At 38.8% G+C, this 15,909-nt stretch overlaps 1 protein-coding gene across 1 annotated transcript in view; it reads right to left on the bottom strand.

Annotated features, from left to right (window-relative positions):
- SNX25 (sorting nexin 25) overlaps window positions 1-15,909 on the bottom strand; it is an 87,276-nt gene that overhangs the window by 34,480 nt on the left and 36,887 nt on the right. Inside the window, exons 4-6 of the mRNA XM_030493040.1 lie at window positions 12,672-12,844; window positions 11,649-11,835; window positions 6,660-6,730 (exon numbers count right to left, since the gene is read on the bottom strand). Of these exons, the coding sequence (XP_030348900.1) occupies window positions 6,660-6,730; window positions 11,649-11,835; window positions 12,672-12,844 (431 nt within the window). The remainder of the gene's footprint in view (window positions 1-6,659; window positions 6,731-11,648; window positions 11,836-12,671; window positions 12,845-15,909) is intronic.

The following is a 15,909-nucleotide window of genomic DNA, read 5'->3' on the forward strand; positions in this document are numbered from 1 at the left end:
GTTATCAATCCACAGCTGTGGATAATTCAGTTTGCACTGTAAAATCTTAAAATGCAAATGGTCCAAGTGAGCTCAAATTTACCAAGCACTCAAAGCTAATCTCTGCAAATCTTTTTACTCCATTTTTGCACAACTACAGTGATTTCTGACAAAGCTTCCACATTTTCTTCTGAATCACTCATAACTACCTTGATTTGAGCTAGGCCAGGAGTAGATCTTAGAATCCACCAAAAACATTTCTGAAAACGGATTCCTCAGACCTAATTTTTTTTCCTCTTTTTTTTTTTTTTTTTTTGTAGTTTTGCTACTTGGTCAGGTTTGTATGCATTAAATACATTGAACTGCAGTACACATTCACACCGTCTGTTTTTCAATCAGAATGTTGGGCCTTGCAAACAATAGTCATGCCAACAAATGCCACACAAACTTTATTACCGTAACCCACAACAAAAATAATGTAAATTAAGACATATGTAAAGCCTGCTTAAAGCACAACCTAAATGGTATTGTAGTGCTGCATGAAATGTCCCCTCTGTTTATAGTAGCAGCATAAAACAAAGATTTCTCATTTGAACATATATAACTCATTTGAAGGTATATATGGCAAAAACATGATTATAACTGAAAGTAAAACTTCTTGTTCCTTCACAGCTTGGAGAACTAAAGACACCTGCCACCTGGCTGCATGTACAACAGCACTGACTCATCTGACTGGTTTCTGAAGGAGCTACACACATGCACAGCACTGTATGCATTTTTGCAAGACTTTTTACGAGAGCCAAGCTAAGCACATGCTGTGCCTACTTACTGCTGTGCTGAAGTACTTAAGTAACAAATACTGATTTAACATTTTCATACAAACACTAACTGTAATCTTCCAGATATATATAATTTACCAACCATTACAGACCTCTCTGAACTGGCAGAAACTTTGAATTACACATTTTCAAAGCCTGTGTAGGCCTGGAAAGGTATTTGTCCAATTCTGCAAGAGCAGGCCAGACTTTGAGAAGAACAGTATACATGGTTCTTCTACTGCCCACGGTATAAGCAAAGGAAAACCAGCCCTAACATGGTCAGACAAGAGTGAAAAAACTGCTAATGCCCAAGTACTTCAGGCAACAGATCTGGTAGAAGGGATTTAAAGGGAGACCATGGAGAATTTAGGCACAGATCATTAGCAATAGATAATGCAATGCAGCTTCCCACATCACAGCCACAGCTGAGCAAAACAAAAGCAAAATAGCAGTAAGGTAAATTTGAGCATGGGAGTAAGTACATTCTATACAATAAAATAACATCCACCACATGTAGCCTCTGTCTGTAGGTCCCTACATTCATCCTTGGCCACTTCTATCTGACCAGTCAGCCTCTCCCCTTCCTCTTTCACCAATGGGCATCTCTCCAAACCAACCGTGGACAAGATGCATTACCGTCACTAGCGCACACAAAGGAACTCAGGAGCAGAAAGAAGAGTTTCCTTTATCAAACAGATTTGAAAAATCACAAATTGAAACAAACAAGTCTGCCATGATCAGAGCCAGGGTAACCTTCACCTTCCTCGACAAGCACTCCCTCCACACTTGCTGCTTGAGCACAACGTGCACTATGTCAGCTCTTTAAGCTTTGCCAAAAAGCTATGCAAAAATAATTGTGTATGCATGTTTATCCCTGTGTGGAGGATGGGGGTGGGGGGAGTAATCAATACAGTTTTGTCATAATTAAGTTAAATGGCATCTGTAATGTGCTGGAATGAAGAAATACCCATTTTACTTCACTCTAAATTATCATCTTGACAAAACCCACACATCACAACCTACACACCCAAGGCAGCTTGGACCACCGGTTTCTAAAAGAAAAGTCCCTTTTTAAAGCCAAACATTCAAGCCTCTTTCGGAACCACAGCACCTAAGAAGCCTGCCCACAGACAGTTCTGTTTCTGTACCAGCTGTCAGCTCCGCTTATAAAAGCGGATATCTACACACACAGTGGGAACACTCAGCAGGCGAAATCTACTGCAACACAGCAGATCTCTCTGTACAGAAATAGCTGCTTATTCGATCTGTCTCGCAATCCCTGCTTGAAAAGGAGCAGTTTTCTCAACAGGGGTGCCCTGGGGTCGATTACAACATGGTGTCTGAAAAACGGTTCCATCCAGTTATCCAAGGGTGGGTTCCGGTCATGCTGTGAAGTCACGTATAAGGCAGAGGGCACAGAAAATGAGAAGGCAAATCAAACAAATCCCTTCACAGTGTTTGGGGCGGGAGGAAATCTGTTGAGGTATTTGCTCTCTGTTGCCCTAAGACAAGGTACATGCCTTCATGGGTTTTTGTTTTAAAAAGCAGCTAGTAAAATTGCAAATCCTTGCCAAAATTCTTGTAGGATCCTGCAATACGACATCAGCAAGAGAAGAAACAAAAATACGTCTGTTAAAATTAGAACTAGTGTATTTAAAGTGTTTCTTATTCACATTACAGCAAATATCAAAGTATTGTGTCAACTTTGTTGCTATTTCATGCTTTTTTTTATAAGCCTTTCCTTTAGAAAAATTAAGATCTACTCTTGCTTCTAGAAACTCATATCCCCTCTCACTCATGCTACAATGCCCGTTCTGTCCTAACAAACTGTTTGAACTAGATCAAAATGTAGTAAACATTTTCAGATGAGCATTTCTAGTCCATTTTTAACAAAAAAAAAAAAAAACACCACCCAACAAAAAAACCCACCAACTAACAACCACCTTAAAATACCTGAAAGTTAGCTCGAATTTGGCTCAGTACTTCCAAGGAATGAATACTTATTAAAAAGCAAGATGATGGGAGATTTTTATATTTAAAGATGTAGAAAGACGTGATTCTTCCAACCACAGCACATGTGACTATAAGGAAGAGCACAGTCTAAAACTATCAATAGGAAGAAAAAAAAAAGAGAACAAAAAACCAACCAAACAAAAAAAACAACTAAAAACCCACTACTAAACCCATGCCTACACTTCACTGCTAGAGTGACCCTAACTGACCATTTTGGAAAAGGATACATAGGAGGACCCCGTTTGGAGAAGTAATGCAGGTAACACCTACACATCAGATTCAGTGCTTTTGTGCAAGTGCAAATGAGGGAAGCAGTGGAGAGTCAGCATGCAAAATAACAGCTTCTATTTACAGTGGGCTGCACCACTCCAAAATAAACCCATCAGCACCTCTTCAAAAAGTAATGCTACATTAGGTTTCTTATTCAGCTTTAGCAATGGCCAAAAGCAATTCTCCTGGTCATGGAAGCTGCATCATCCACCCACAACAGGCATCATTCTATGAACCTCTCAAATTATTTTGTGTCTCAGCCTTTTAAGACATTTGACTTTCTCAGGGAGTCAAATGCAAAAACTTACTGCTTAACATGAATCAGATGCTTTTTGCACGTTTTCATTTGCCCTCCTACGCTCACATGCCAGAAGATTCAAACGACAGAAATCTGAAAAGAAAAAAGACCCTATGCCTTTTTTTACTACTGAGAGGTTGATATAATGATGTTTAGAAGTACTTTAAGGTACTTTTTGCTTTTATTAAAGGGCCCTAATAGCTAAATGTTTTGCCAATAGGTGGCACCAACACTAGTTGAATCAAGCATAAAGAACCCTGTCCTTGCTGAGGGACAAGCCTTCAACCCCTCTGGGGACCAACATCAAATGTATGCTTCATTATCACCAGGTAAAATAGTAAAAGAAGTCAGGCAACTGGAGCCCATACGAGAAGCCATCAGCCTGAAACCTGGTCCTCAGGCTACTCATCCTTTAATAACAGACATTCAATCTTTTTATAAAATTTTTTGGTCAGTTTTAGAGACTTAATTATGTCTCCTCAACCAACAGCAAAGGTACACAATCCTGCTCAGGCATATTTAGTGCTAATCACGTACCAGCACAACACTAGCTTTGCTTAGATAGGAGCTAAGTACCCACTGCTGCAGAGTACTCGCCACTCCTGCTGCACTGAAGTGCTCCTCATGTTTGTTGCTGTACCTTTTTCTATTGCAAATGCTGCCTCAGGAAGCTCCCATGCCTCAAACTGATGGAAACTCAGACTATATCCATGTATGTATTATTCTACAGTTGCTCTACTCTAATATCCTGAGAGCGAGTATCAGGCTCAGCAGACCTCTGGCCAGCCAAAGTTCTACCGCTCTAGCTAAACACCCAGGCACTAATGAAACAATTACATTTGCAGGACCTAACTTTGCCACAGGAAAGAGGAAACAATTATCAGTAAGACTATCTCTTGCCAGGCTGGAGCAAGAGCTCATTTAGTAGCAAGAAGGGGAGACTGTCATATACATTGAACACCAATGTTCACACATTATTATGGGTATGCAGCAGGTACTGCGGGAACATATTGAAGAGAGAAAGAGAATGAGACTGCGCAAACACACTTCCACTTGGCATAAAGCTCCCATTTAGCTATTCCCCATGAAATCCAGCTGTTGCAGGGGTAGCCAGAAAGGGAAACATCAAAAGGTGATGTAATGTGGTGATCTGTTCTACAAGAGTTCAACAATCTCTGTATCAGCAATGAGCTGGGCTGGGGTTTTTGTTGGCTTTCTTTTGTTTTAAGGAAGGTAGTAGCACAGTTTTCCTTCAGCTTTTCTTCCTAAAGTTCAGGAATATGTTAGATTTGCTACCACATTAGGAAAAATGTCTCCACCTACTTCAGGAAAAACAAGATACAAAAAAAGCTTTCAGAACTAGATTTTAAGCCCTTACAGTTTTGACAGCCCCCTTAAAGTTTACTGTACATAGACTGAGCCTGAAAATTTTTGGTAGATGAAAACCTTAGCAGAATAACTGAAACGGATTAGAGATCTGCCTTACATTGTGTGAACTATAGTAAGATTGCATTGTATGCCTCTGTTGGACATACTGTTCCATACGTGTCAAGCAAAAAAAAGGTCACCTTTTTTTTTTCAGGCACAATGCAAATAACCATTGGCTATTTAAGAAATAAGAGAGTTTGCCACAATAGCCCCACTAGCTAACATAGCCAGCAGTGGTAATCAACTCTTAAATGACATACAAGGTTGCCATAGGACTAAACTAATAATAAAAGTCAATACCGTAACACAAAGCTTCAGTTCAAGCTAGGGGAATTTCTGTTGGATTTTTTTAATACAGGTAAAAGTCAAGAGCCATAAAAATGCAGAACCACCCTCATCACAGAATAAGTGGAACCAGGTTTACTTTGACAGAATACATAGCAATAATCTTTTTATATCTATTCTGGAGTGCCAGGCACTTGTAGCTTCAGAAAAACATCTTATGTTCAGGGTTTGGACCAGTGAATAGTTAACTAGATAAGCTCAAGTCAGACAGAGGAAAGCGAGACAGATATTAATTGTACGAACGCAAACTGTGTAAGAATATTCTCTAAATCAATTCTTGTCACAACAAAGACCAATGGCAGCATAAATGGAAATACAGGCTTAGAAAGATTGATTTTTCATAATGTACTCAGAGTTAACTTCCCTGTTCTCATTTTATTAACTTTATGAAACAGACTTTCCATTAAATTAACTTTCATCTGAGAAATACTAATATCTCTTCCTGTAATGTACACTTAAGCAAAAACCAGTGCCTACTTTTCCTTTTGCCTTGGTTTGACACAAGCAATTTATCCTACAGGAATGCACATCTCGCTCTATTTTAGAATGTAAACTAGACGCGTACCAGTATTGACAACCTTACACTTTCAGAAACTTGAGCAGGGACCCCAAACTCCTCAGACTGTTCCCCAAAGATTATTTTACTTAAAGCCCCCATGGCATGTTTAATTTTCTGTTTCTGCATGTTTCATTACACTTGAATCACTTTTAAAAGCTTTCATTTGTGATACAAAGAGCTACAAAAGAATTTTTTTTTTACCTGACAAGTAGAGAATACATGAAAATATAAAAAAATCTTTTAAGATTCGTTTGTTTACAAACCAATCAATTTAATTATGCTTTGATATACCTTAAGTATATATGTCCAAGCAAAAATTTGGTGTGTAATTTTGCCATCAATATAATCTCCTGAAGATATACCACAGTTTTGGTACACTTTGAGAACCATAAAAAGCAGTATATATAATAAATATAAATAGAAATATAAGATGCTTGTGCAATTTAGAAGGCAGACATTGCCAAAACACTGCAGAAGGATTTAAGAGCACTCTGTATTGCAACACAAAAACATAATACAATGAAGAGTCAAAATAAATCTGACTGACAATTATGCTGTATTATTCCTTCTTCTGTGTTTCAAAAGCAGAACAGACTGAGACTTTGAAGAATGGACTGTATGAAGAAGAAAGAGGAAGGAAGATTCTCAGCATACAAAGTTGTAATGCCAAAAAACCCCTAGTTGCAGCAAGTTCTGAAAATAAATGCAACACAGAGATGACCTTTCTCATGATGCATCAGCTTAGAGGAAGATGGGATGGGGGGATAATCACACCATGGGAGTTTCTGGAAAAAACAGACAAATGAAACAGAACTGAAATACTAAAGGCATAGCATTCCTAAAATCTGCCTAAAAATCCCACACACACTGATTGCATATGTATGCTGGGAGTTCAAACAGCTTTTCAAAATGAAAACAACAGATGTGATTTAACAAAACAGAATCTTACCTTTCTGCCTCTTCACTTGAGGAATATTGCTGATTGTGGTTGCTTGAACTATTTCCACTACGATCTGATACCTAGTTTTAAAAACAGCAAGGGATAAGGGTGAAGAGGGAGGAGAGAAAAGAAGAAAATGAAAAAAAGAACATTATTATTTTTTCCTTTTACAATGTGTTCTTCATACAGCACAGAAAAAAACCAAAACACTTCCACCTCCTCCTCACCTGGAAACAGAGTCATTTCTCAGTATATCTGCAACCTAAGGAGCAGTGTGCATACAGAGTAGAGTAGCAAAAAAAGGTTAACTTGACACAAAAGGTAAACATCCAGCTAACAGTAATACTCCCCCATTCTCTCAACTGCTGGCACGGCACAGCCAGTTAATAATATCCAGTGAACACAACCTGAAGTCATGCTCTTAACATTAAATATAAGGGTTTTGTAGGCAACTAGGATGGGAGTTCAGTTCAAAAGCAAAGAGCTGTCTGTTAGATTCTTCTAGCTAATGCACTCAAATATATATATATGGAGCACATATAACTTCGGAGAAGGAAAAGAAATATACTAAAATAAGTAAAATACTGAAGTATTATACTCCGGGAATAATTAAAACCTGTTTATCATCTATAACTATACTACACATAATGGAAGACAACTAATGCAGTCAGTAAACTGAATTTTAGGTAAAACTAACCTTGTAACTAAGAGACACATGCACTCAGCAAAGAAAATGACTGCCAGTTAAATTTTTCATAAATGTCAAAGTTCTGGTCATAGCAAACACTCGAATTCCTCTCCGTGCACTTCCTCTGGCAGCTATTAATACTGGTAATAAAGCAAGCGTTCTAATGAATTTAACTCATTCCTGTAGGAGTTCCCTAACCTCATCTCCTAGATGAAGGCTGAAGCCTCCTGGAAAGTCTGCTATTTCCATGACTACTTATTCTCTGTTTAAGGAAGAGACTAAGATCCCTAAAATATATTCCCTTCCTCCAAGAATACTTCCACCAACATTATTCAATTCCCCCCATCCCACTTGCCTCCTATAACTGTTTTAGGATTTTGATTGTGTCTGCCTCTTTGTCCAGACATAGTTTTACACACACAGCATACACTGACTTATAAACTACACTTCCAGGCTTTTTTTTTCTCCCCTGCAGTAATCTTTATTCTTCCCAACTCCTTCAATCATCAGGCTGAAACCTGAGAACCTGTTTGCAAAGCTGTAATTTTTCTAACCCTATTTCCTTTTGCCATTACTGTATCTTGGTTGCTTCTATCCACCACCACAGTTCTTGCCCAGTCTCTCAGAGAAAAAACAGCCCCATAGCAAGGGTAGTATTTTGATGTGTAGAAGTCCCACCGTTAATTACCTGCTCAGAGACAGATTTCCTGAATGATTCTGGGCAGCTCACTTGGACTCTTCATGCCTTGGTTATGTCAGCTGTAAATGTGTTCTAAACAACACTCACTCACATCACTCAGGTGTTGTAACAGCGAACATTATGATTTATCAAACAAGGTACTGACAACCAAGTAAATACCGCACATGGTAGGTAGCTTTCACTTTTACCTGGCATTTTTTTTTTCCTTCCAAATTTACATTTGTTCGCACTCATGGTTTTACATGTTTTCAATATCAGTACTGTAACAGAGCATCTCTTTTTTTTCTGTTCCTCACTATATTACCTCAAGTAAGGGAGATGCTCCAAATTACATCCTTAAAGACACTATTTAGTCTGTTCCTTCTAAGCACTACACTCAAGCTGTAACCACTCAATGAGAGTGCTGTACAACACTGCACCACAGAAACACCACCCTGGATATTCTGCCAAACCTTAAAGTTTGTTCCAAATAGTCTAGCTGCTAAATAATTGGCGCTGCCGGTGAGTAAGTTTAAAACTAAGTAAGTTTTAAATGTAATGCATTAATTTTGTTTTCAAGTGAACTGTACTTAATGAACTGGACTAATCATGGGCTTACATCTGTATTGCTTCTACCTTCCCACTCATATCTCTTCCCTATTATTTGTTACATTCATCCCTTTCCCTCATTTCTTAACTAAAAGATGACACAGGCAGTGATAATGGTCTTTCTTACCATGATTGTGTAGTGACCTTTTGCTGCTATACTAATAAATAACAGAATAAATACAATGCTGATCTTGAAAGCAAAATGAAAACTATCTACCGGTTTATTTCCTTATCACTATTTATTCTTAGCTATGATTTTAACTCATCTTGTCTTTTCCCTCTAGAATTCTTCTGACAGCAAGTAAATTTGTTTCATATCTGACAAGAAAGAAAAGATGAATTCTTCCACATTTGCAGCAGACTTTCAATTTATCCACAGCAACTTAAATCTGAGGGGAATCAAGGTGAAATTTCACTGTTTAACTTTTTCTTCTTGAAAGAAATAGGGACAATAGGTTTTGTGGAAACTTGATAAAACAGGAATAAACCTCTGCCTCCCTTCATGACAAGCAACAACAAAGGTAAAGAGTGACTCTGAAGGATGTTCATAGCTAACCATAGAATGATTCCTTCTCTGGAAACTTTTCTGGTTTAGGGGTTTTTGGTTTTTCCCCCTCCAAACAAATCCGAATTTTCAGAAAGCAAAGGTATGAAAAGAGAAAGGGGAAACACAACCAAAAAACGAACCAACCCAACTTCTTATGGAAACAAATATCAGCTCCCCAAACGTCCCTTATAAAAATGAAAGGGATATTTCCACAAAAACAACAGGGATAAGTTCTATTAACAGGTAAAATGACTAAACTTTAGAGGGAAACCTGTTTAAGGACAACATGCTGGCAATTTATTTGTTGCAGGAGGAGAACTGGAAACATTCTTCCCACTCCCATCACTCCAGCAGAGTCTAATCACGTTTCTGAGTGATAGCTGCACAACGGCTTATTTCTTTCTTCCTCTTTAGTTCCTTCTTTACACATTGTTCCTGTGGTTCACTCTTGTGAATTACAATATGAAATACCATGTAGTTTGTTCATCTAAAAATCACCCTCTTTTTTTTTTCCATCCATACAGGGACCACTGTTTGGTTTCCTTGACACAAATCTGTAAACTTTCACCGGTAAATCATGAAAGCTTTGCAAAACATAGTACACAACTTTGAGATGGCTACAGATCAGACCATTTACCTCTGGGTACTCCCACAGTGCTGGAAAACAAACAGAAAGGGAATCCCTCACCCCACAAGGGAACACTCTTTAACCACCTTCCCAGAGACCGGCTCTATACAAACAGAGGAAGGAAGCTGCCTCCAAAATCATATGCTATTTCTCTTAAAAAAAACCCACAAAAAACAAAACCCCTTTTTCTCAGACATTTTCCATTCAAATACTATCAGCTCAGACTGATCAACATTTTGCTGGGCATAGAGAAACACATTTCAAAATGATGGTAGCTGGAACTCCACAGGCTAGAAAGGAAAAACCTAAGTGCAGCCAAAACCACATTATTTCAAAAAGCAAATCTGCTATCTGGTATTATAGAACACAATTTAAAGTGACCTATCAGCTAAAAGAGCATTAATGTGCCTGAACAACAACAACAGAAGAGTTGGGTTTCTTTTGAAACAAGCAGATCCATTAGTGTGATTATGCTAATAAATGTGATGTCAATTAGGTTTTAGACAGAGTCTAATAGAGACTAATTTCTGCTCTCAGGAAAGGCACACTGGCCCAGAGTAAAGAGCAAATTTTGCAGCAGATGAACAATAAGTAGCCAAGCAACAGAATCATTTCACCATCACCTAAATGCATTTTCCTACCTCAGATATGCAAGTGGTTTCGGAATCAAAGACAAAAACAAGAAAAAGCAAGATGTTATTTATGCAGCCCACATACTCCATCTCAGCAAACCATCACTTGGCTTGACCAAGCCAAGTCTAATAGAAGGCCTGGGTCAGAACAGATGACACAGAGTGCACCAAAAGGGATCAATGTGCTTGTGCCTTTTAGATGTTGTTGCAGCCATTTAGGAAGAGAGACAGCTGACTTGCAGCAGCAATACAAGGGAGTCGAGGAAGAAGAAAAAAACCAGCAGTTCTGGTTAGTGGTAACAAATTAGGATAAATGCTGGAAATGGCTTCAACTGTCTTCCAAAGCTTTGGTGTGCTCAACAAAACCAACTGAAGGACATCTACGAAGATCCTGCAACAGCAGGGACCTCTGCTCCCTGCTTCCCAGTCACTTGTTCATTATCCTTTCCCCAGAAACCAGAGGAAAAACAGCTCGTCTATAAAGATAAGTATAAACATCTTGTACTTAAGCAAGCAGGCTTGGAATGCATGCAGTATCTCATGTTATGATGAAAGGTGGAAGGAGAAAGAAATGACATGTGGGGGAATTAGTATGAAAGCAAGCAGGTGCTATTAAAAAACAGGAACATCACACTCAATCACCATACGTAGGAGCTCAGTGCTTTGGGGTTTTTTGGATGTAATTGGTAAACGCCTCTCTGCAACAGTCCAAGAAAACATCTGATCCAGTGGTAAAATGTTGTGGAACTCAAACCCCTCTTTCCATGTCATGGAATCACAACAAGCTGCTCTGAATGCCCAGTGTCCATAGAGTCACTACAGTTCACAATCACCAGATCACCATGGCCAGCTACACTTCAGAAAGATAATGAGGAGGTAACTTCATAATAGTGGAAATTAGACATTATTTCACCTAACTCCACACAGTCAAGCTGTAGAGAAGGGTCTGGTATGCCTTTCAATAGTACAGTCATCTCCAGGATACTACTAAACAGATTTTTTTAATATTTTCTGCCTTCAAACTAAACAGCTGACTATAATAGAGATTTAGCAAATGTTGTGGCTTATCATCCTTACTGTCTCTGCTTCACCAAAAGAAAAGGAAATCGAAAATTGAATTTAAAAAGAAAAATCACCATTCATTCAAAAATCAGTTATGAGCTGGGAAAAGCAGCATGCTTAGTTTTGAATGAGCTACAGTGAAACATTAAATACCTCAGTTGTTTCAGGAACTCAACATCGGAGCTGCTGTTAATGAGCTTGATGAACTCCTCATAAGAAGGAGCATATGTGTAGTCTTTCTTCTGATGCTCATTCATCTGTTCTCTGTATTCCAGCTGGCTAAGTAGCATCCGGTTAATATAATCTGGATCACTCAGCAGTTCCACCACTGGTTTCAGTACTGGAGAAGAAAAATATTTTAAAACAAAATCCTTATGTGGAAGAATAACTGCTGTCCTTCAAAAGAAAATTGCAGATAAAAGGCAAAAATAAATATGCAAGTTGATAAAAACCCAAAACCACTCTTCTGGACTACACAGTACATTTGAGATTGCATGTACCTTCTTGATAAAACTGTTTGCTTATTCAATTACACAAATTGATGTACATTGACAAAGCTGAGGTCTATTTGGAAAATTCCAAGTGTTTTTGTTCTTTCTGCTGTGTGCCTTGAAGGCTAGGACATTACAGCCACTATAAATGAAAATTAAAAGTAAACTGAATCACATAATATATTTGAGACTTCATAATTTCTGATTTTGACTTCAGGCACAAAAAATGGTTAGTATATTTACAATCAGATTAAAGTGTAGCTGATAAAATAAAAAGCAAAACAGAAAACCCTCAATCAAAAAACCACATCCTCAAGTCTCTGGATTCTATGTATCTGAATAAAATATAAAAGGCCAGAATTATTCATAAAATCACTAAAAATAATGCCATGGAAGACTGCAGAAGTGTTCCTCTATAAAAAAAATTTTAAAAAAAAAAAAAAATAGAAGACTGTAATGGACAAATTGTGTTTTATCCTGAAAGGTGCTAAACAGCCCAGGATCAAGCCAGGAGAGTCAAGTAAGTATATGCTTGATTTTGAGAATATAAAGTTGTACTGGTTATCACAGACATGAAATTTCAGAATTTAAAAACAGAGCATCAAGACTTATACATACAACCAGGTTTGTAATTACTAATATTGTACAGGTGCAAATGGTTAATCGTCTCTGATTTTTGATCTACCTTTTGTTGCAAGTATTTCTGCAAGGACTATGCGCAAGCTGACAGACTGGACATCCTTTGAGGGTAGGAGACAATACACCAGAATTTGAGAACATTTTTGCAGGAATCTTACTTCTTCATCAGAGTTCCTCAAGCATGGGTGCAGCAAAAAAGGTCTTGGTGGATCCTCCTGCCTGGGGGAGGAAGGAGGGGAAAATGGGGTAAGAAAAGAAAAAAAGAGGAAGAACTTACATACAGCTTGTATCATGATTAGTCACTAATTCATAAAAGATCCAAAATCTACTATCAGGTAAGTAACGTTAGTAAAAAAAAAAAAAAATCACTTTAAACCATGTATGTTTTTCAAATCTTGCTAATGTTAAGATTCATTTCCAAATTCCTTTGTCCTGTCAATGTTTTCACCTCACAAAACAGAAATACAGTATTTTAAAGCTGCATCAGAGAGAACCCAGCAAGTGGGAAGAAAGTTTCTCTGAATAAAAAGCAACTGTTCCATCATTGAACTTAAGACTGAAACCTTGTTCAGGTCTTCAGAACAATCAATAAGACAAACTCAATAAGCAAATACATTCTTGTAAAGCAAACTAATTATAGACCTGAACCTTTAAGCAGAGGATTTGGGATTATATCTAGTTTGAGAAACGGGTCTACCTGTTAGATACTGAAGATACCATCCTTCCTTTGTTTCTGGCAAATAAATCTCCCAGTTAGTAACTGGCCTCTTTGTCCCGACTTTTACAAGAACGGCAGTTTTCAACTTGCCGCCTTCAGGCTACATGAAATTAGTCTGTGCAAGATACCTATATAGTAACAGACCTGGCATTATCAGCCATCTACATTGTACGTGGAAAACCAATTTAGGAAAAGATTTTAAAAACCCACCCACAAATTTAGAAAGAGGATGGAATCACGATGGCAAACAGAGAGAGGTGAATTGATTCCCAAAGGGCAAAGAAACGTGGCCAGATAAGTCTGCTCAGGAGTTCAGCAAGCGAGAACCAACCATAGTAAGGCATCAGTGGGTAATAAAGCGTGAAACTGGAAAGCATGAAACTGTAGGGGCTCAGTGTGTGTGTGTGCAACCCCACCTTTGCGGCAATACCCCTGTGGGCAGCAGCTCACCCCAGAGCGGGTGAGAGGCCCTGGACTTAAGGCTCTGCTCAGTTTGATAGGTCTGAACCTCCATCTTCCAAGTCCCATTCAAGTTACCTCTTGGCCAAATCACAGATTTGGTGTGCTAGCTCTCGGCCAAATCAAGTGACAACAGTGGCTTGGATCTGAGCATCTCGGGCATGCAGAGATCACAGAGCCATTCAGAGAAGAAACAAGAGAACTTGCCTCAAGCCAAGTCTTCTGATCAGCAAGCCAAAGCCAGCATATGGTCATGTTTTATATTAATAAATCACCAGAAATTAAAAATAAACCAAGAAAAAACCCACCACCACCACCAAATCAACTAGGGAACAATGTCACAGTTTTCCTCCATCACACTAAATGCTTCAGAGCCAGGCTCCATCTTGCCTGCCTTTGGTGGATTCAGATCCTTGCCTATGGCTAATTCTGGTTCAGCATCCTGAAGGAGCAGGAGAATACTCTCAGCCAGAATCAGGCTAAGCCTGGTGGGGAAGACACTGTTGCAGTTTAACCCACATTCACTGTCATCCACTCACGAACTGTAAGGATTGTGCAAGCTGGGTACTAACGGATGGAGGAAATCCAAATTTCTTTCTGGTTTCACTTCACACATGGTGAAAAAATTAGGTTCCTAACTTAAAGGAAGTAAATCAGGCCTGAAGTTAGGACAGGCATAAGCATGCTATACTAAACAGTAACGTATTATACTAACTAATATACTCCTTTTTCTGCCACCAAACAAGTGACTAGGTCCTCCCTGCTCCTGGCAATCATGGTAGGTGCATTTTGGGAAGATGACAAGGCATCCTCCTCCCATCTGCTTCCTTCCCAGAGCTGAAGGCTGCTGTGCTGGGTTAGAGAGTTAACTGACTGTTACTCACAGAGCCACTCCAAGCTCATTGCCTCTGTATGTGAAAAAGTGCCCAAGAACTGCATACAGTCAAACCAAAAGTTTTCATTTAGACACCACACTATTGCCACCAGTGACAGGCAGCACTGTGTGACAACCAATTTTTACCCCTCAGTCCAGGAGGAAGCCAATGTGTTAGAATAGTAACAATACTTTGCTGATAACTCTAATTCTATTCTAACAATACAAGTAATTTGTCTCAAGTTGACCAAAATAAGTTTTTTAATTAATTTTCAGAACAGGAATGTAAAGATGACATTTGGTTTCTATTTGACTGAAGCCTCTTGTTCAGTCCCAAATCAGATATCTTGTTTGCAGATGTGCATCATGGAGGAGGTTTCAACCACTACAAATAAGACAAATCCAAATTAAGTCCCTTGCAACAGCTTGGATGTAAATACTCTGTTCTTCTGAGGAGCAGTGGCTTATGAAGATGATGTGTAGTCTTCATAATCGGCCAGCACAGGTAGTGACTGAGGTAGGAAAGCTGTTTATCTTGTTCTGGTAGGATCTATTCTCTCTGGCAGCTGAACACCTAGCTATTTTCCGCAGTGCATTTCCACTCCTCTTGCATACTCCAGACATATCCTACAGCCTTCTCTACACCTGTGTCAAACATTCCCCATCACATGCTCTCCATAAAGGCAAACATTATTTATCCAAAACCACACAGGTCCCAGGCAGACTACAGGCAGACAGAAAGTCTGGGTCATTTATGCACAGCCACCTCTTACTGGGGAAGTAAAGCCTTCCTTATCTGGACAGGTTGGTCTACCCAAAGTCAGCCACTTAGAAACACAGCCAGAAGCATACACAAAATGCTGGCAAACAGGATGACTTACACTGAACATCTGTTAGGTAGCAGCAAACTAACCTCTCCTAACAGCTGATTCCTATGTATTAACACCAACAATAGACAGAATCAAGAGCAAGTGGTGATTGCTTTTTTGGCCACAAACAAACCAACCCCATCTTTTTTGCACACTTACCTTATTTGTAAGATATCCTACATAGTGATTAGATCAAGGTATACTTTCATAACATGAGAAAAGCACAAAACAGCCAGAATACACATAAAACTTCACTAAACTGAAATTAGTAATCTTTGCCTTCGCTATCTCTCTAAAAGTCTCCTGAGGAACACCAGTCTGGGACTACAAACACCCTGGAGCATTAGCTGCACCTATACTATCA

The sequence above is a fragment of the Strigops habroptila genome, chromosome 7, assembly GCF_004027225.2.
Source record: "Strigops habroptila isolate Jane chromosome 7, bStrHab1.2.pri, whole genome shotgun sequence".
NCBI lineage: Eukaryota > Metazoa > Chordata > Aves > Psittaciformes > Psittacidae > Strigops > Strigops habroptila.